The 20399-nt window shown below is 40.2% G+C and overlaps 2 protein-coding genes across 5 annotated transcripts; one reads left to right on the top strand and one right to left on the bottom strand.

Annotated features, from left to right (window-relative positions):
- Positions 1–2120: 2120 nt before the first annotated feature.
- Positions 2121–3034, bottom strand: LOC110052629 (putative skeletal organic matrix protein 5). The gene is made up of 3 exons (XM_020758772.2): positions 3029–3034; positions 2515–2632; positions 2121–2365 (listed from the first exon to the last, which is right to left on the bottom strand). The coding sequence occupies exons 1-3, from the start codon at positions 3032–3034 to the stop codon at positions 2121–2123; spliced, it is 369 nt and encodes a 122-aa protein (XP_020614431.2).
- Positions 3035–3834: 800 nt separating this feature from the next.
- On the top strand, positions 3835–19924 carry LOC110052686 (uncharacterized). Of its 4 annotated transcripts, none has more exons than XM_089292014.1 (5): positions 3835–3870; positions 4036–4144; positions 8151–8301; positions 10437–10538; positions 12848–18058. In XM_089292014.1, the coding sequence occupies exon 5, from the start codon at positions 12888–12890 to the stop codon at positions 16080–16082; it is 3195 nt and encodes a 1064-aa protein (XP_089148140.1). In that variant the 5' UTR covers positions 3835–3870; positions 4036–4144; positions 8151–8301; positions 10437–10538; positions 12848–12887; the 3' UTR covers positions 16083–18058. The 4 variants fall into 4 exon arrangements, 3 of the variants coding, with proteins under 3 accessions (XP_089148140.1, XP_089148138.1, XP_089148139.1); XR_016207979.1 differs by lacking the exons at positions 3835–3870; positions 4036–4144 and adding exons at positions 6657–7310; positions 18392–19924 and having other exon boundaries at positions 17987–18063; XM_089292012.1 differs by lacking the exons at positions 3835–3870; positions 4036–4144 and adding an exon at positions 6646–7310.
- Positions 19925–20399: the final 475 nt, after the last annotated feature.

Below are 20399 nucleotides of genomic sequence, written 5' to 3'. Positions count from 1 at the left end.
TCAATCATCTTATGCGGAGTTTTAATTAAGAATCTTATTGATTACAACACTCTACTCCTAGCTTTTAATTATGCGGAAACTTTTCTTTCGCTCAGATTACAAGCAGCCCCTCTTTTTTTGCTGTCGTGTTCTATTGATTGGTTTCTTTTGGGAAAAAGGAATTTTCGATCCCATCAAACCAGGTTACAAATTAAAGGCTGAAAAAGTATGGGTAGCGGTCGCTGTCGCTGTCGCTTTACAGCTGCTCTCGACGCTAGCTGTAAACAAAAATAAAATTGGTGCGTTACTCGTCCTCGCATCATAGACTTCGGTTATGGAATAAATATAGGCATCCTTGTGAATGCGTGTTCCTCAGAAGGCGGAGCACCCGGTTCAGGTTTTTTTTAAGAAAAATAATTGTTGACTTATGCCTGGGAAACAAAACAACCACGTAAAAGGTTTAATGAATTAACCACAGGGGGTCTCTATGAAAGCTAACGTTTGGCATTTTGAGACGTCTGATAACTAAGGGATGGTAGTGAAATATAATCAGAAACGTACTCAATTCACCGCAATTTTTGCCAGTCCAGAATCGTCTACAAATGCAAATCTGTTTCGTACAACGGCCGACAGGCTCCGCCATTCTGACAAGGAAAACTCTCACAGCGAGTGTGGGCATTAAAATATGGATAGTCAAAATAAATTTAACTGAAAAAAAATGTCCGCTTGTAGGAGAAATCTGGGAAATAGATATCGTTTTTAATTAGTATCGTATACCACTCCCCAACGTAACCATTTTAAATTGGTCTACTTGTCGCTATTCATCGCCGTCTTGCCTTTGCAGAGTAAATTAGGAAAGTTTTCGTTAAGAATCTACTGAGAAGCAAACTCTACGAAAATGAAATACCCTTGGTAAACTCTCTCTTTATCTCTTGCCAATAAATCAAGACTACAGAGTTTGATTTCCACACAATTTAATTGGAGGTAATATCTTAATATATAAGCGATTTATTCTTTAAGCAAAGATAAATTGAAACAGGTCCTGCACCGTTCAATTTTCTTTACTGTTAATTAAATTATAACGAACTCCCCCGGCTGCAAAGGACTGCAGTTGATTTAGGGTGTCTGTCAAGTGACAAACATTCAACGATGATGGCTTTTATGCAGCTTATAGCTGTAGATAGCTTACCATGTAGAAATTAACAAAATGAGAGAACTTGGAATCATGGATAATACACAGGAATGTAGAAGTTTAACTACCTTCAAAATTCGTTCTCGCGACCGGATGATCTGTACATAGCCCACTGGGGGTTGAGGTGGGGGTTATTCAGCACGCAGGGTCATCTTTCGCTCATGATCAACGGTTAGATTCTCTTTGGCTCGTGTCGAACTAGACTGTTACCTGAACGTTAATAAAAACAATACTGTGCTTCTTACCACAACACTGTAGTGATGGATTTTTTAGTGATATTTCTGGTAAAAACACGTCAAAAGTGCGTCAAAAGTTTAAATGATGACGAAAGTAGGCGCACCTTCAACATCGTTCCCAGTCTCTCTCTTCTCTGCCTCTCTTGATCGTTGGAATAAACACCCTGGTTGCGGCTAGTCACGTGACCACCCAGAATCTGGGTGGTAAAAAAATCTGTTGGGTGGGAGGGGTGGCAGAGTGTTTTGTTTGTTGCAGTGAGAAACTTTGTGGGTTTCAAAACCTCGAGCAGTCGCTAATCTAATCTAGATCTGGTAAACCAAGTATTTCAAGCAAACTGAGCTTTGCTAATCTGGCATAAGACATTTCTTCACATCTCATTTCTACGTGATCAATAATTCTAATACGATAACCCAGACGTGGGAACCTTCTATCACTGAGAAAGATCGATACTATCTATTATGTCTACACTGGTGCAGATTACTGGCAGTTCTAGCTTTCTGTGCACCAAAATGTAGCCCATGGCTTTAATTATTTTGTCTCCATTATTTGTTAAGTGTTTTGCCTCGTTTCCACACGTGTTGGAGTCATCAGGATATCCTCCTGTACCAAACCCGATTCTGAAATCACAGCTGCTGCAGTCATTTCCGTTGTTACTAATGATACCGATTCTCGCTTTCGAATGAAAACTAGAAGTGCCCACAGCTTTGAACCCTTAGTTGTTACACTTGTACTGCAAGGAAGCCTGTAAGCTAATCAGCGTGTTCCACGTGTTACCGTCCAGTGAGGTGGTGCGGTATTGACCGTCAGCGATCAGTGAGTACAGAGAATTGACGTGCTTGCTGATAACGATGAACTTGATCTGTTGGCCGATCTTCATGCCAAGACAGATTTTGGAGAAGGGTGTGCTCCAGTAGGTCGGTAGCTTGGTCTTTTGGAAATCAAACTCCGATTTTCCGTCTGCATGTTATAGGCATTCCTGTCAATCCAGAAATAAGAATTGAGATTAAAAGTCCTCTGAAATCAAAAAATAAAAAAACGTGGTTCCCTTTACTGTAAAATGGTTTTACAGTAGTCCAAATTTATCATCAGAGAGATCTTTAATTTACCTTCGTGCCGGTCAATTTTCATAACCAGCGTCCATCCTCCACCTCCGCATCCGAAACTTCCCATGTGACAGTAAACAGCGAAGAAAACCTCAGTTGAAACACTTGACTCTATTTCGACCTGTAAGATCGAGAAAGAAGGGCAATAAATTGAATGAAAATTTCCGTACGCGAACCATAAATGGATTAACTGCGTGGGAGGCTTTCTGTTATCATATTTTATCCGCTTTCCTTGATTTGTTAACTTACTTATGTTTGTCATGAAGTTCTTTACAAGAAGACACGGGCACGGCTGTATAAGTAAAGAAAAAAAGAAAAAAACTCTGTTTAGTGATCTGAACGCGCACGTTAAAAGCATAACTTTGAAAAGATGTCCAAAAAGTATTGTCTGAGGTTACCTGTTGACTTTCGTTGCGAAGTGTAAATCTTGCTGACTAGCACTACAAGAACGTCCAGTTTCGCTTCCAATTTGGTAAGTTGCTTCGTTAAGGCGGGAATCCTGAGCCAAGTTACAAACCATCATCTTGTCGTAAGTTTTGGGGGGATACGGTGTTTGACTGTCGCTAGCGGAATTGGCGCTTGTCACCGCGATCAGTACGTGCACGATTACTCTGGTAAAGCAAGATGAAAATAGTATACTCATTTTGAGAAATCGAAGTAGCATTTTTCAACATCAAGAGTTTGATCAGTTTGCGTTAATGATGGAATCTGGAGTTCAACTGCATATAATCTGCGATACGAAGATCACTTTGAACTTAGTCCCTTAAGTTATGCTATTTAACAAATTGATGCGTCTGTCCTCTTATTGATGATAAATTTCGTCATAACATTGTTAAGGTGGCTGTGGAACCACGAGCCGCGGGCGAGTGGTTCCACAGTAAACTTTGACAATGTTATGACGAAATTTATCATCAATAAGAGGACAGACGCATAAAAAAACTGATGTCAATTTGCTTTTTACAATGACAAGACCCCAAAATGGTCAAATGCCGGGAATAAATGCGGGGAAAAGACGCCGTAAAGTTGCCGTCAACAAAGATAACTGAATTTTATTCAAAATGATGCGAACATTGTCAATAGCTTTTCTCACTTTTTGATTGGCTACTTAAAAAAGTCCATAAAATCTCATTGGTTAAAAAGTTGACAGTCTGAAAGCTGAAAGTTGAACTTGAAAGTTTGTATTAATTTAAAATTTTATCCGTCTGTACTCTTATTGATGATAAAAATGAGCCAATCAGCGCGCGAGAAATTTGACAGTTATTGTAAAATTTACAATCGCTGTAATTTTCATCGGCTTAGTGCATCGATACGCAGCATTAATTTCTCTTTTTTTTTGCTGCAAGCAAGACATGTAAATAGGTCTGTGTGTCAGTGACTTGTACTCTTAACATTTTTAGGATTTTTGTGATACTCTCATTAATGAAATAAGTCATTCCTTCGTTTAGACCTTTCTGCTTCTTGAACCCATTAAGGTTGACTAATCTTATCAGTAGTCATTCTTATCGCAAATTTTGACAATTGCAGTAGCCACGTCTGAGTTACACGTTGGGTTTTCCGGCCACCGCACACTAACTTCAAGAGGCCTTATCTAGCAGCGGACAATAACAGCTTGTAAAGTTTACTTGAAACAACTGTAAGTAATTGTTTCTGATTGTACGAAATGATGTGTGATGTAAAATGCAATGTTTTTTTGCAATGGCTGAAAAGAGTTTAACAGTAGCAAACTCCAGGTGGCAAAATCTAAACGGCTCACTGGTTTCAAAGTGAGCATCATGCAGATGGAATGAAAAGTGCAAATCCAAACCAGTTTATTTCAATTCTTCCATGATTGATACGATAGTTTACCCACCTGTGCTGCAACATACTTGTAACCAAACATATAATCCGCGATACGAAGATTGTGTGGTACAGAGAAACAACGATATTCAACCCATGTGGTAAATGTTCCGTTTTTCAGTTGACTGCCATTCGAGAGCCACTAGTTTCAGGAGCCTATGTTCTGCTTGTTTTCATTTACAATTTTCCTGCTTCATACAGTTCGTCTCGGAAGATTGTATACAGAAACTGATCTGATAGTCTTAAAGTTAAAGCCAATATTAAGAGCCAGTCGACTACAAAACAAAGTATTTATTCCGAAATAACTGAGATAGTACTTTTTATCTCTTATCTGACTATACAAGAAATTCAGCAGAAAAACAATTCTTACACTTCCAGTAATTTTAACTGCCATTTTGGATGACGTAAATGCAAATTCAATCGAGTGACAATTGCGGCTTTACACTTGACAAACCTGCTATTGGCCTGAAGCTTTGTTTCAAGTCAAGGCTTGGTTTTTATCCCACCGTTAAGTAAATAGTCTAACCTTCTGTTTAATTACGCTTGAGTGCAAAGCGGAGTATGATGTAAAATTCTATGTTTTTGTTTTTGCAATGGCTGAAAAGAAATTAACAGCAGAAAAATCTAGGGGGCAAAGAATTTTAAACGGCTCAGTGGTTTTGAAGTGAACATCATGCAGATTGAATAAAAAATATATATATATACAAACCAGTTTATTTCCTATATGATATATAGATACGATAGATTTTTCTTAACATTTTTTCAATGATTCCTGTGGAACTCTCATAAATGAAGAAACAAATTGATTCTCACCTCAGCTTCTTTCAAATAGTAGCTACATGACGTGTTTTAACATTTATCACAAGGTTTATTTGGTTTTAGTGGAACGATTTTGAACCATATTTCAAGGTCCATAACTTGGTCTCTGTTCACCCTGACAGCATCAAACTTGGTCAAATGACAAGTCTTAACGTGTTCTTTTTCGTGAAGGTGTCGGCTCATCGACTGGTTAAAATTTGAAACTCGCCCCAGTATCCCCCGCAATCTCGGTATCGCCTGTTGGCCATCTGTATGTTCAAAATTTGAGTTACAGCGTCACTATTGAACAAAGTCAGGAAGTTGTCTTAGCAGTAAGCCCACTGATATAATTCTAACTAGCCGTGATGATAACTTAATAATTTTGTGTGATATCGATAGAATTATAGCTTGACAACTAAAAAAAACGCTCTTTTTTTTTATCTAGAGAACTGGATATCTTTGTATTTGTGTGGTACAGAGAAACAGCGATATTCAATCCATTTGATATCAACAGTGTTTCAGTTGACTGCCTGCCATTCGAGAGTTATTTGGGTTCTTCTACAATTTTTCTGTCTTATTCAGTTCGCCTCAGAAGTACGGTATTTAGAGGAACTGAACTCGAAGTCTTAAATATAAACACAAGTTCAAAAGCCAGTCGGCTACAAAAGAAAGTGTTAATCCCAAAACAACTGCAATAGTTTTTGTTATCTGACTACAAGACATTTTATAGCAGAAACAAAATTTCAAGGTTTTCAGTAATTTTATCCGCCTTTTTGAATGACGTAAATGCAAGTGCAACGGCGTGGCAATTACCGCTTTCTGTGGTACACTCGCAAATGAAAACAAAACAAAACAAAACAAAAAACATTGCTGTCTCCTCAGCCTCATTCAAATAGTAGTTACATGACGTGTTTTACCAGTTATCACAAAGTTTATCTAGCTGGTTTTAGGGGAACGATTTTGAACCATGTTTCAAGGTTCATAACTTGGTCTCTGTTCACCCTGAAAGCATCAAACTTGGTCACATGACACATTTTAACGTGATCTTTTATGTGAAGGCGTCAGTTTATCGATTGGTTAATAAAACTCGCCTCAGTTTCCCTCGCAATCTCGGAATGGCCTATTTGCCATCTGCATGATCAACATTTGAGTTACAGCGTCGCTGTTGAACAACGTGAAAAGAACGTTATCTTGAACAAATAGCAGTAAGCCCACTGATATAATTCTAGCTAGCCGTGATGATAACTCAGTAATTTTGTGGGATATCGATAATAATAATAATAATAATAATAATAATAATAATAATAATAATAATAATGAATTTGTTGTTCGCAAATTCCATACGTATATGTTCAAATGCGCATAAAAACGTAGCTTATCTATAGAACTGGGGTTTCTTTGTATTTGTGTGGTACAGAGAAAAAGTGTTATTCAACTGATTTAATAAAATGCTCCGTTTTTCAGTTGACTGCCATTCGAGAGCCACTAGTTTTGAGAGCCCACGCTCTAATTGTTTTCATTTACTATTTTCCTGTTTCATACAGTTCGTCTCAGAAGAGTGTTTAGAGGAAATGATCTGATAGTCTTGAAGTTAAAGCCGATATTAAGAGCCAGTCGACTACAAAACTAAGTATTTGTTGCGTTCGACGAAGTGGGACGCAAATCTAATTTTTACCTGTGGCTTTTCCGAGTTGCTCTTCCTGTGCACGGTTCTGGGCCGAAAAAAAACACATTCCTGTAAGGGCACCAAAATGGCCACCCCGCTTGATTTTTGCAGGGGCATGTCACGGCCAGTAAACTAGTACCGTTTAATGCTAAGACATGTGATAAGACATGTGGCGAACATGTGAGTATGTGAGCAGGCTATGTGAGCTCGTCTTTCCTATGGATCCTTTCTTGACTTCTTTCCATTCAGTCGCCGTACGCCATGCTATTATGTACTCTCAGCGTTAGATTTTGGCGAATTTAAACGCTTCGACGGCAGCATTTTTCGCAATCTGAGGGAATTGTCCTTGTTTATTGACACGACTTGGCTTTGGGATGATAACCGTGGGAACAGCTACATTTTGATTGCATTTGTTGATTAGTTCCAGTCGCGACAGATGGCTCAGTCTTTATCCGGTCGAAATTTTATTGTTTAGAATCGGTGGAAAAGTACTCCGAAGGTAAGATCCATAAGACTACTTTATTCATCAGGTAAATACTCGAATTAGTCGCGAAACGAGCACGCGACTGCAAATGCTAGCTTAGAATAATGTACGTAATTTAAATATTCTATGAAACTTGAGAGGCTACAGAAGCAGGCAGCGTCACGCAACGTATCAACAAATCGTGACCTCTTCACTAGCATGGACTTTGACACTATGCATATCTGACTGTAAAACCTCGGTTGCTGCTGAAAAATGTTGATTTTAGCAATAGACAAAGGTTGAAAGTCAGCTAGTGAAATCATTTATTTACGATATATAATTATATATTAAAGTGAGAGCGTCGAACGCACTCTCATAATCTCTGATTACTACTAGTTCCAATATAATTGCGATAGTACTGTTTATCTCTTATCTGGCTACAAGAAATTTAGCAGAGAAAAAAATTCCAAGATATTCAGTAATTTTAACTGCCTATTTGGATGACGTAAATGCAAAATGAATCCAATCGCGTGACAATTACCGCTTTAAACTTGGCAAACTTGCATTTTGCCTGAAGGCTTGTTTCAATTCAAAGCCTGGTTTTCATCCCACTGTAAGTGAAAAGCTCTAACCTTCTGTTCATTTTAAAGTTTGAATTTTCAGTCTGAGTTACAGGCGGAGTAGATTACCAACTAATAGTTTATAAAGACGCTTGACGATTGTTTGTTTGTCTTCATCTCCTGAGTGAAATTTTGATTTTATCCTCTTCGTTTACAATAAGTCCTTCTGACGTTTAGCCCTTGCTGCTTTTTGAACCCATTAAGGCTGATGACAACTTACAATATTTATTCCCATCGGACATTTTGACAATTGCAGGAGCCACGTATGAGCTACATTGTGCTACACTTTGGTTTTTCCGGCCACCACGCACTGACTGCAAGAGGCCTTATCTAGCAGGGACAATAACAGCTCGTAAAGGGACAATAACAGGGATAATAACAGCTCGTGAAGTTTACTGGATACAACTGTAAGTAATTATTAAGATTAGTGATTGTAAAATATGACGTCTAATGTAAAATGCTATGTCTTGTTTTTGCAATGGCTGAATAGTAATTAACAGTAGCAAAATCTAGGCGGCAAAGAATTTTAAACGGCTCACTGGTTTTAAAGTGAATGTCATGCAGATGGAATGAAAGGAAAAAGTCAAAACCCGTTTATTTCAATTTTTATATGATAGATACGATAGTTCACCCATCTGTATTGCAACATACTTGTAGCCAAACATATAATCCGCGATACGAACATTACCCCTTTAGTTATGTTATTTTACGATCGTTGTAATTTTCATCGGCTTGGTGCATTGATACGCAGGATAACTTTTTTCTCTTGTTTTGCTGCAAGCTAGACATGTAAATAGTTCTGTGTGTCAGTGACTTGTTTTCTTAACATTTTTTATTGATTTCTGTGATATTCTCATAAATGAAAAAAAAAATTGTTTTCATCTCAGCTTCTTTCAAATAGTAGTTACATGACGTGTTTCAACAGTAATCACAAAATTCATCTAGCTGGTTTTAGAGGAACGATTTTGAACCATGTTTCAAAGTCCATAACTTGGTCTCCGTTCACTCTAAAAACATCAAACTTGATCACATGACACATCTCAACGTGATCTTTTATGTGAAGGTGTCAGTTTATCGATTGGTTAATAAACCTCGCCTCAGTTCCTCGAGCAATCTCGGAATGGCCTATTTGCCAACTGTGTGATCAACTTTTACAGGAACAACTTCAAAACGTTATCTTGGACGAATAGCAGTAAACACTCTGTTATGATTGTAACTAGCCGTGATGATCACACAGTGATTTTGTGAGATATCGACAGAGTGATAGAATGATAGCTTGATAACTAAAGAAACGTGCTTTATTTAGAGAACTGGATATCTTTGTATTTACAAGTATGGTACAGAGAAACAGTGATATTCAACTCATTTGATATGCACAGTGTTTCAGTTGACTGCCTCCCATTCGAGAGTGACTGGCTTTCATTTATAATTTTCCTGTTTTATACAGTTCGTCTTAGAAGTTTTCTTAGAGAAACAGATCTGATAGTCTCAAATATAAACCCAATTTTTAAAAAGCCAGTCGCTCCAAAAAAACTTGTAACAGTTTCCTCATCTGACTGCGAGACATTTAGCAGAGAAAAGAATTTCAAGATTTTCATTAATTTTAACCGCCTCTTTGGATGACGTATATGCAAATACATTCGCGTGACAATTACCGCTTTACACTTGACAAACTTGGTATTTGTTTGAAGGTTTGCCTCAATTCAAAGCTTGGTTTTCATCCCACTCTGAGTAAATAGCTCTTACCTTCTGCTTATTTTAAAATTTGTATTTTTAGTCTGAGTTACAGTCGGAATAGATTACCATCTAATAGTTTATCAGTGGCGGATCTGGGGGAGGGTCCCTTATTTTGGGTAAAAAAAATCGCAGAATGATGAAAAGCCGGCAGGGCAAACAACCGCCCCCCCCCCCCCCCCGTCTTAGGTTGAGGTCTGGATCCGCCACTGGTTTATGAAAACGCTTGAAGATTGCCAACATATTCTGTCTTCATCTCCTGATTAGAATATTGATTTTATTATCCCCTTGGTTTACAAGACGTCTTGTTCCCTAATCACTCTGCAGTGAAACGAGAACAAATCATTTTCATGCTAGATATAATGAACGCAGACAACAATCAGGAATAGGCGTATCATTTATTGATAGCTACGCGGGCAAAGTACAGGGATAATCACTTAACAAATAAGCGAGGACGCAAAACTACTTACAAGCTCTCAAATATCTACAATAATAACTTATATGAAAATTGCAGCAATAGGCAGAGGTAAAGGATAACAGTGACAGAACAGAATGGTAGCGAGAGATGCCGTCAAGTGACCTTGAAACTGCAAAAAGCATCTTATGTACCTGACAACAAATAATCACGCGCACTTCCGAAATAACTCACACGACAAATACCAATGCAACGCATCCGCGCTAACGAAGCGTGCATTCCAAAACGCGAGAAGATACATTTGGCGTTTAGCCCTTGCTGCTTTTTGAAGCCATTAAAACTGATGAAGCCTAGCAGTATTCATTCTCATCGCAAATTTTGGTAATATTGCAGGAGCAACGTTTGAGTTACAGTTTGGGTTTTCCCGCACACTGACTTCAAGTGGCCTTATCTAGCAGGGACAATAACAGCTTGTAAAGTTTACTGGATACAATTGTAAGTAATTGTTACTGATTGTGAGAAATTATGTCTGATATAAAATAATATGTATTTGTTTTTGCGATGGCTAAAAAGAAACTAACAGTAGCAAAATCTAGGCGGTAAAACGGCCAACTGGTTTTAAAGTTAAGAATGTTTCCAACTCCGACAATCTGTAGTTTTCACTGGATCATAAGCGACGGAATCGCTATTCTGCTTTTGACTCCGTCGGTCACTGAGTGATTTTCACTAGATGCCAGTGTATTTCACTGCACATCTGATTAAAGAGCTCAAGCAAACCTCGACGACGACGGCATCGAGAACGTCACCAAAACAAAATGTTCGATGGGAAAACTGAAAGCAGTAGCTGTGCACGTGCGTTACATATCTTTGCACATTTCTGTGCTGTCCTCTGCAAAACACAAACGTAAAACAATCAAGTTCTGCGTCGTCTGAGGAACGCAGAGGTCGACGGCTAATTTTTCGTGTTTTCATTTGGAATTGAACGTTGTCATTGCATATATAGCCTGAGCACGTTTTTAGAGCCATCGGCGTACTGAACAGATCTGGACAATTGCGAATTTCGCTGGTAAAATATCAATTTATTTGTGATTATGGGACGTCGTCCTCGGCGTCGATGTCATCGTCGCTTAAGCTCCCTACTTTGTCGGGCTCCTGAAACACTTAACAGCTATTTATCAAAGGTCTACAGTTAACCGCCGGAGTGAACGAGTGAAGCTAACGTTTCCAGCGATAGTCTTTCATCAGCGTTATAGTCTAAGCTCTAACAAAGGGCTAACGCCTGAAACCTGAAACATCATCTTCACTACCTCATAAAGAACAAAGTTTTTCCGGAAGGATGAGAGTTTGTGGCGGTGACCACAAAGGACCGAATTACTGTCTCAGAAGAAGTGTGACAAAACTCCGGTGGAATTTGTTAGTTGGCACTCGTCTTTGAAAGAATTTCAATGGAAATCCTATTAACTTGTGTGCTCTTGATGCATTTTTTAGCGAAATTGGTGCTTTAATTTCTTCGCGTTGCCAGAAGAGAGCAGTAAAATATAAACGTGAGATACATGTATTTTACAAGTCGTCTTTGAAAAGTTTAGAATCTGCTTTTTTTTTCTGATTGGTGATAATGCTAAGATCCAAATGCCTAGAAGCTGTTTTAATTGGGGGGAAAATGCCATGCCCCCGGATAGTAACAACATTTCAAACGCCCCGCCATTAGGATTAAAAAGCGAGCAAATTCTGAGTATTGACAAAATTGAAAACACAAATCCCAACAAGTAAAAATTAAAAGATTCGTTTACGAACGATTCTCACAGGGAACTGCACAATAAAAAATTACAAGAAGAAAATGGCCGTAATTAAATTGAGAGGCTATTCCAGGCTACCTTTCAGTGATTGTCAATATACCGAAGTACGCAGCGGATCTGTCGCCTCAAACCCTTGTTTTACGGTCAATTTCTTATTTGCCGAGGAAATCCATAGCTAACCCTAGGCCGGTACGTGGTGATTGCCCGTAGGTTATCGACCTAAGAAAATTGACCTAACCCTAGGGTCGTATGTGTTGATCGCCCGTTGGTTGGACTTAACTTGCTGGCAGGTTAAATTAGGTCTGATTGCCTGAAACTATACGGCCCTGCAGGAACAACGATCATCCGCCCAATTTACAGGGCTTTTCCGGTTTAGAGTTAATCCAAGGCGACTGATTACCGAAATTATAGCCCTGGGAACAAGGTTGCATTGCGCTATACAAATCTATTATTATTATTATATTATTATTATTAATATAGCCCCTCCTTCCCTATAGGTGTCAATATGGCACTGTGAGTGGAGTCACACCTCTTAGTGTGTTGTAAATTTGAATGAATTTACACCCAGCGCATTTCCACCCCCGACTTATAAAAGTGTATCACGGTAACAAAAGAACTCACGCGTGCTGCACGTTGTGTTCTATCGTTGTGTTCTTTATGATATATTCACGTTCAAGGTACAGTACATATTTCACGTTAAACGTAGAGCACACAGGTTCCCGCTCCACCACCCCCTGCTTACTAATTAATCTAACTTAATGAACAATAAAGGTATATTATAACTGGTTAAAGTTGTAAACTGCGCCTGCCCTTCTGGAACCATTAAGATAATAGAACCAAATTACCACTGGTACGCCCACTCGTACGCCAAGGAAAAGTAAAATCCAAATATCACTTGGCTCCCTTGAAAATTACAATGAGGACCAACTCAGTGGCAATGTAAAAAGAAACATCAATAAACCATTATCAACCTGCCATATTTTCTTATGCATATTTCCTCTTTTCTAGGAGTGAAGCAAATTGATCACATTAATACCTGAACATAAAAATGTTAAAAAGAAGTATAGAGAAACACATGGGAGACCTTGATAATGCAAAAGGATTGGGCGATAAGGCTGGAGAAGGACGTGCTTGTAGCAATCTTGGCAACGCCTACCAACAGCAGGGTGATTTCAAACAAGCCATGGATTACCACAAGCAGCATCTTAACATTGCAAAAGAACTGGCGGATAAGGTCGAGGAAGCACGTGCTTACTGCAATCTTGGTATTGCTTACAAAAGTCTGGGTGATTTCAAACAGGCCATAGAGTGTCACAACCAGCAGCTTAGGATTGCAGAGGATCTGGGGTTGAAAAATGGAGAAGGATTTGCGTTATGCAATCTTGGCAACGCCTACCGGAATCTGGGTGATTTTAAACAGGCCATAGATTACTACAAGAAATACCTCAGCATTGCAAGAGAACTGGGGCAGAGAGATGGAGAAGAACGTGCTTTCTGCGGTCTTGGCAACGCCTTCCGTGGTCTGGGTGATTTCAAACAAGCCATGGAATACCACAAGGAGCACCTCAGCATTGCAAAAGAACTAGGGCAGAGAGCTGGAGAAGGACTTGCTTATGGCAATCTTGGTGTCATTTGCGATAGCATGGGTGATTTCAAACAAGCGTTAAAGTACCACAATCAACATCGTAGCATTGCAAAGGAACTGAGGCAGATACAGGCAGAAGGACGTGCTTGCTGCAATCTTGGCAACGCTTACCAGGGTCTGGGTGATTTCCAAGAGGCAATAGAATTCCACAGCCAACATCTTAGCATTACAAAGAAACTGCGGCAGAGAGATGCCGAAGGACGTGCTTATGGCAATCTTGGCAACGACTACATGAATCTGGGTGATTTCAAACGGGCCATAGATTACCACAAGCAGGCTCTGAGCATTGCAAAAGAACTGGGGCAGGGAGATGCAGAAGGACGTGCTTATTGCAATCTTGGCAGCGCCTACAGAAGTCTGGGTGACTTCAAACAGGCCATAGATTACAACAAGAAATATCTGAACATTGCAAAAGAACGGGGGCAGAAAGCTCAAGAAGGAAATGCTTATGGAAATCTTGGCAACGCCTACAAGAGTCTGGGTGATTACAAGCAGGCCATAGATTACCACAAAAAGAACCTCAGCATTGCAAAAGAACTGGGGCAAAGAGATGGAGAAGGTCGTGCTTATGGCAATCTTGGCAACGCTTACAACAGCCTGGGTTATATTAAACGGGCCATAGATTACCACAAGAAATCCCTTAGCATTGCAGAAGAACTGGGGCAAAAAGATAGAGTAGGAAGTGCTTATGGCAATCTCGGCAACGCCTACCAGAATCTGGGTGAGTTCAAAGAGGCCATAGGTTACCACAAGAAACACCAAACCATTGCAGAAAAACTGGGGCAGAAAGATGAACTAGGAGTTGCTTATTGCAATCTTGGTAATGCCTACCTGATTACAGGTCCTTTAGAAGAGGCTATAGAGTACTACGAGAAAGATCTTAATATTGCAAAGGAACTAGGGCAGAGAGTTAAAGAAGGACGTACTTATGGCAATCTCGGCAACGCTCACCTGCGCCTTGGTAAATTAAAACAAGCCATGGACTATTTCGAGAAACACCTTGGCATTAGTAAAAAACTGAAGGACAGAGATGGAGAAGGAAAAGCTTATGGCAATCTTGGCACAGCTTACCAGAGTCTGGGTGATTACAAACAGGCCATAGATTACCACAAGCAATATCTGAGCATTGCAAGGGAACTGGGACAGAAAAAGGAAGAAGGGAGTGCATGCTATTCTCTAGCTTGTGATTTCGAATTATCGGATGAGTTGCCTGAAGCACTTAATTATTATCGATCCAGTGTAAAAGTCTACAATGAAGTAAGAAGTCTTCTTCAGTCTGAGGATACGTGGAAAATAAGCTTCCGTAACGCATGTCAGCATTCTTACACTGCCCTGTGGAGTCTTCTACTACGTCTTGAAATGCCCAAAGAAGCTTTAGGTGTTGCTGAACAAGGACGAGCACAGGCCTTGATGGATCTGATGAAATTGCAATATGGCTCTGAGTCACTGGAATCTAAAGCAACTACGGCTGACGTATTGAGTGAGATTCCCACGCAAACAGTTTTTATCGCACTGCAAGGTAACATAGTCAATTTATGGCTACTCATTGGTACAGATGTTCATTTTGAGAAAACGAGCATTGAAGATGTCACCTCGCTAATGGAAAATTCCTTCAAAGAAATTGGTGTTCGTGTCGATGTTAAAAGCGAGAATCGTTCAGCGGATGAGTCAGAAAGTGACGCACCACTCAATGAAGAATCTTGCCAGAAAATGGTTGATTGTAAAACCAATTCTCTCCGCCTCTTGTTCGATACTGTAATTGGCCCAATTGCATACTTGCTCAAAGGCGACGAATTAACCATTGTCCCGGATGGCCCATTGTGCTTGGCCCCTTTTGCTGCGTGTGTGGATGAGGCCGATAAATATCTGAGCGAATCTACCAGGATCCGCATTCTTCCCTCGCTTACAAGTTTAAAATTGATCATAAGTTGTCCAGAGGGCTACCATAGTAAGAATGGAGTGCTTCTTGTGGGAGATCCATGTTTGAAGAGAGCCAGGCAAAAGCATCGCGAGTTAGACCCTTTGCCAGGGGCCAGGAAGGAAGTACAGATGATAGGCGAGATTCTTAACACCAAGCCTCTTACGGGAGAAGAAGCAACTAAAGATGAGGTGCTTAAGCAGCTAGGCTCAGTTGCCTTGGTACACATTGCAGCTCATGGTGACGTGAAAGCTGGCGAAATTTTGTTGGCCCCAAATCAGACTGCAGGGACATCCAAGCCCCCCAAGGAGAAAGACTACATGTTAAGAATGTCAGATGTACAAGCTGTTCAGCTGCGAGCGAGACTTGTTGTACTCAGTTGTTGTCACAGTGGTCGAGGGAGGATTACACCTGAGGGTGTGGTCGGTATTGGCAGGGCTTTCCTGGGCGCTGGTGCTCGTTCGGTGCTGGTGTCACTCTGGGCAGTTAATGACAAAGCCACTATGGAGTTTATGAAAAGCTTTTACGAACATTTGGCTCGCGGGCATAGTGCTAGTGTGGCTCTAAACTGGGCTATGAAATGTCTCCGAGAGTCAGAGAAGTTTTGTGCCGTGAAGCACTGGGCTCCGTTTGTCCTCATCGGTGATGACGTCACGATCGAATTCGGACAAAATCAATAAGAACATTGAGTGTACCTTTTACTTTCAGTTGACTTTAGTTTGATTATTTATGATTTGGATAAAGGTTTGCATTGAAAGAGACGTAACTTTGCCAGAGAGATTTGCGTCCAATATCTTCTTAGCAAAGGCGGATATGTCACCTGAGCCTGCGCGCCAGAAAAGTTTACATTTGGCTATCACCCGCTTGTCCGGTAAACTGCTCTCACCAAATTACCCACCGTGGAACTTAATTCAGAGGGTAGATGTTGCAATCATTTGACCTCGCAGGGACAACATCGGGACCATCGCAAAGAGAAACTGTGTAAACCAAACTTGACAATACCGCCTTGTCAACTGATCATTTAGTGGTAAAGCAACAGATTGGAAAAAGAGAGCGGGGACTGAAGAGACAACGTGAAACATGACCAAGATGAAATGACTTCCTCCCCGCGAGTGACTGTTCAATTGATATTGACACATTCAAACAACATTCAGTTACTGTAGGTGGCACATTAGTGTTTACTGTGTTCGTACATGGATTCTAAAGTCGGTTAACATCGATTAGGTTTAGTTCAACTCTTAAGTGGAGATGTTTTGTGGAACTTCCACCTGCATGTGTGGAGTGCATTCGAATATGCATTTACTGTTTTAGCTTACATTTGAAACATACTTTGCCTTCGTGACATCGCGGAAAAGCAAGGAGAACTTATTTCATCGCGTATTAAACGTTACATTATAGTAACGGATTTATTTGTTTCAGTTTCCGCTTGTAGTTTAGAGCTTTTTGTTGTATTTGTATTTTAGGAGCTAAATTGTGTGTTCCCGTTGTCGAATTTTCCATAATAGTTTAGCCATTGAACAGGCCAGGCTCCCGATTGGTTTATAGGACGAGAAAAAGAAAATGGCTAACGGAGGGCAGTCTGGAGAGGAAAAAAGTGCACAGGCCACGCTCGGCTGGCTTCGCTCGCCCAACCTCGACTAGCTTCGTACGCTCAATTCTTTTGGCGCCTGCCGAAATTTTTCGACCTATACCCCATTCGAGAGCCTGTCCACAGGCTAGAAAAATATTATGTTATATTACTAGAGAATAAGTGTGGGCGCGGTGGTCCTCATGGGTAGTGCACTCGAGTCCGGATCAAGCGGTCTGGGTTCGAGCCTTGGCTGGAGTGGGGACATTGTGTTGTGTTCTTGGGCAAGACACTTTACTCTCAGTGCCTCTTTCCGCCCAGGTATACAAATGGGAACCGGCGAATTCAATGCTGGGGGTAACTCTGCGATGGACTAGCATCCCATCCTGGGAGGAGTAGAAATGCTTCTAGTCGCTTCATGCTACGGAAACTGGGATAAGCTCCGGCTTGATGGGTCACTTGGCTCGTATGCAGGCTTTTTACTAGAGAATAGGGAGATTTCAAATCTGTTAAGGCTAGTGTGAGCAGTCATTAAAATGATTTCAACATATTATTGTTCTTTTCGTAACAAGGAATTAACCCTTAAGCCCTGTCCAAACGGGAAATGTTTGGCGTTCAAACATTATCAAACATTGTTTGCTGACCAAACATATTGATCTAGTACTGAGTGGCCAAACGGTCAAACATGTTTGATCACCGTCCAATCAAACAAAATGTTTTGCTATGATTGATTAAATGTTTGTCGTCTTTCAAATTTTATCAAAGAAGGCCAAACACGATCAAACAAGATGTCCAAACGGGAAAATGCTTTAGTTGCCAAACAATGTTTGATCGCCAAACATTTAAGGCTTCATTTTTATGGGAATAGAATTCTTTTTATAGAAAACTGTTAGAGTTTGCATGTATGATATTATGTTAATCAGCCATAGTTATAGTTCAACGAAAAATGTGATTACAATCGTATATGTTCTAAAGAAGAGTCATATTAAAACTCTAACTTGTATTTGTTTCAAACAGAGACCTGATTTCTTCTCTTCTCTGGAAGGCGAGCGTGGTCACGTGACTGTGATTAATAAAACTGAAACGAGCTCTCTGTAAGTGACGACTTTGACTTGACAATGTTTGGGTCGATAAACCTGTATCCAATGGGCGTTTTTAGTGTTGGTCAAATCTTTCAGTTCTTAATATAAAGAAAAAACAGAAAAAGAATAGAAAAAATATCTTTGATATCTTTGACTATATAGTACTTGTTCTATACCAGTCGAATCCAGCGGTAACAAAATGCAAGGAAAACAGCGACTAGAAAAGGTTGTAGCCATTTCAGTCGTTTGATCAGCGGTGTATCAAAAGCCCTTGCCTTTGCTCAAGTTTTCAAGCATCCTTTCTGTTACTATGTTTTTGCATCTGTTTTTTTTTTTGTAGGAGACAGGAGAAGACAGCTCGCAATCCAACTGCGTCAATACTTCATTCATATCTACTCTGGATCCCCGGGGGAGTACCCCATATATAAGCTATACGTGTATATGCCGCTGTGAAGGGTGAGGTTTTCAGGCAGTCTCGTCTGGGATAGGGTATAGAAATCAGAAAGTTTTGAACTGGAATAGGGTATAACTGACTGGGAAAGTGGCCAGTGTATAAATAGTTTAGTCTCGGCACAGAGTTCTTCACCCGGGGTTCTATATAATAGAATTTGAAACTCGGAACTAACTTTGAAAGCCGAGATATTTGTTTAGTTAGCGTTATGTTGGGCTACGATATAGTGATGAAGTTTCAGCATGTAGAATCATGGCTAGCCTGGAGTAGGGTAGGGGCTTTAAATGCCAAGTCTAGAAGAGGGTTGCAAAATCAAGCTAATTATGGTCTAGTATAAGGTGAGGGTCAAAGATTTACAGAGTATCCCCCGGATCGATATCTCGGCGATCGATAAGGATTACCGACATTCAATTTCTTTGGCTGGTCTTTGTTGCAAAGGACAAAGTGACCAATCATTCTAACTAAGTTCCGAGGCTTGATGGAGAAGTAAACCAATCCCCGAGTGCACACTCATATAAAAACAACGGGGGTTTTCGTCGTACCTCTTAGGAGTAGCTATTGCGGTACCCTTTAGGGTATTGAGCGGAAAAAATATAACAGAGCTATGTGGTTTTAGAAGACTGAGAATTGGTACCTCTTAAGGGTGAAAACATTTCAAGCCACACCATCAAAACAGGATCTTGGTACCTCTTAAGACTTCTTTTCAAAATTTCCGATGAACACCCCGGTCCTTTTTATATAGGAGTTCCCTCCGGGCACTGATCCTTCCCTTTTATTACATGTGCGTCTTAAGAGAACTCTTCAGTAGTAACCTCGATCCCAGGCTCTCTTTCCTTTAGCGCACTGAACGTAATTTTCTCTGAGCCTAAGAAATTCCACAGTTCTTGAAACAAGTATCACGAAAATCGTTTTGTTACCGTAGAATTCCGCAAATAAATCCCATGGTTATGTTTGGCTTTCGCGTTCGGACCCTCAAGGGAGGGGGTGGCCATATTATTTCAATTACAGCTATTTGCAAGAATGGTACGGTTCAGTCTCTGAATTCTCCCTACCTCACTCTATACAGGGATTACAACCCTTCTCCACACGATGGGTTAATTCGTCCCTAAGTAGAGTGGGACAGCCAAGGAGAATCACTGAACTGAGCTAAGAATGGTTTAGCAATGGGCTCGAATTTCACCGCTCTTTGTTCCGCTCTTCGGGGTCCAGTCCAATCTCGAGTCGACGCAACCGCTGACCGAGCCGGAGAGACTCTGGGATCGAAACTAGATCGAAACTGGGTCTAGTCGCGTTGCTTCCCGAAACGAGACGGCTGGAGGCTGGAGGGACGTGGGCTCCTTTCGTACCACATGCAAAAAGGCATTACACGTAATATGTTAAGTGACAAAGAAAAGAGTGAAATTAGAAAAGGCAATGAAGACACAGCAGTTGCTGATACGGCATTATCCATTTTATTTCCTTATGAATGAAAAGTACTGTACATATTTTAATATCTTGTAAGTTTTATATATATAAGCAATTTTAATACATATATGCAATAACAGTGGCTCTCTGATCTGCAAAGTACCTGCAATGCACATGTGTATAAAACTTGTAATTTATTATTTTTGTACAATTTATTGTTTTGTATTGTGTAATTCCAGAAAATATCCATACCTCCCCCATGGAAGGGATTTTTTCTAAGACCTCCCACCCCCACCCCCACCCCTCTGAAAATACCAATTAAGCTTCACACATTTCTTTAAATTTTTTGGTCTTAAAGAACCCCCCCCCCCCCCCCAGGAAATTCCAATCCCTTCTGTGGGGGAGTATGAATATTTTCTGATGGCTGGATATAAAGGCCAAAATGTCTCTCTTTTTTTATTGTATAATTTTTATATAGCCATATTTTTCATCT

Source organism: Orbicella faveolata, unplaced genomic scaffold, assembly GCF_042242905.1.
Source record: "Orbicella faveolata isolate gen_17 unplaced genomic scaffold, um_ofav_v1 contig_24, whole genome shotgun sequence".
Classification (NCBI taxonomy): domain Eukaryota; kingdom Metazoa; phylum Cnidaria; class Anthozoa; order Scleractinia; family Merulinidae; genus Orbicella; species Orbicella faveolata.
The sequence above is the reverse complement of the archived record's forward strand: the minus strand, read 5'-3'. Positions and strand labels throughout refer to the sequence as shown.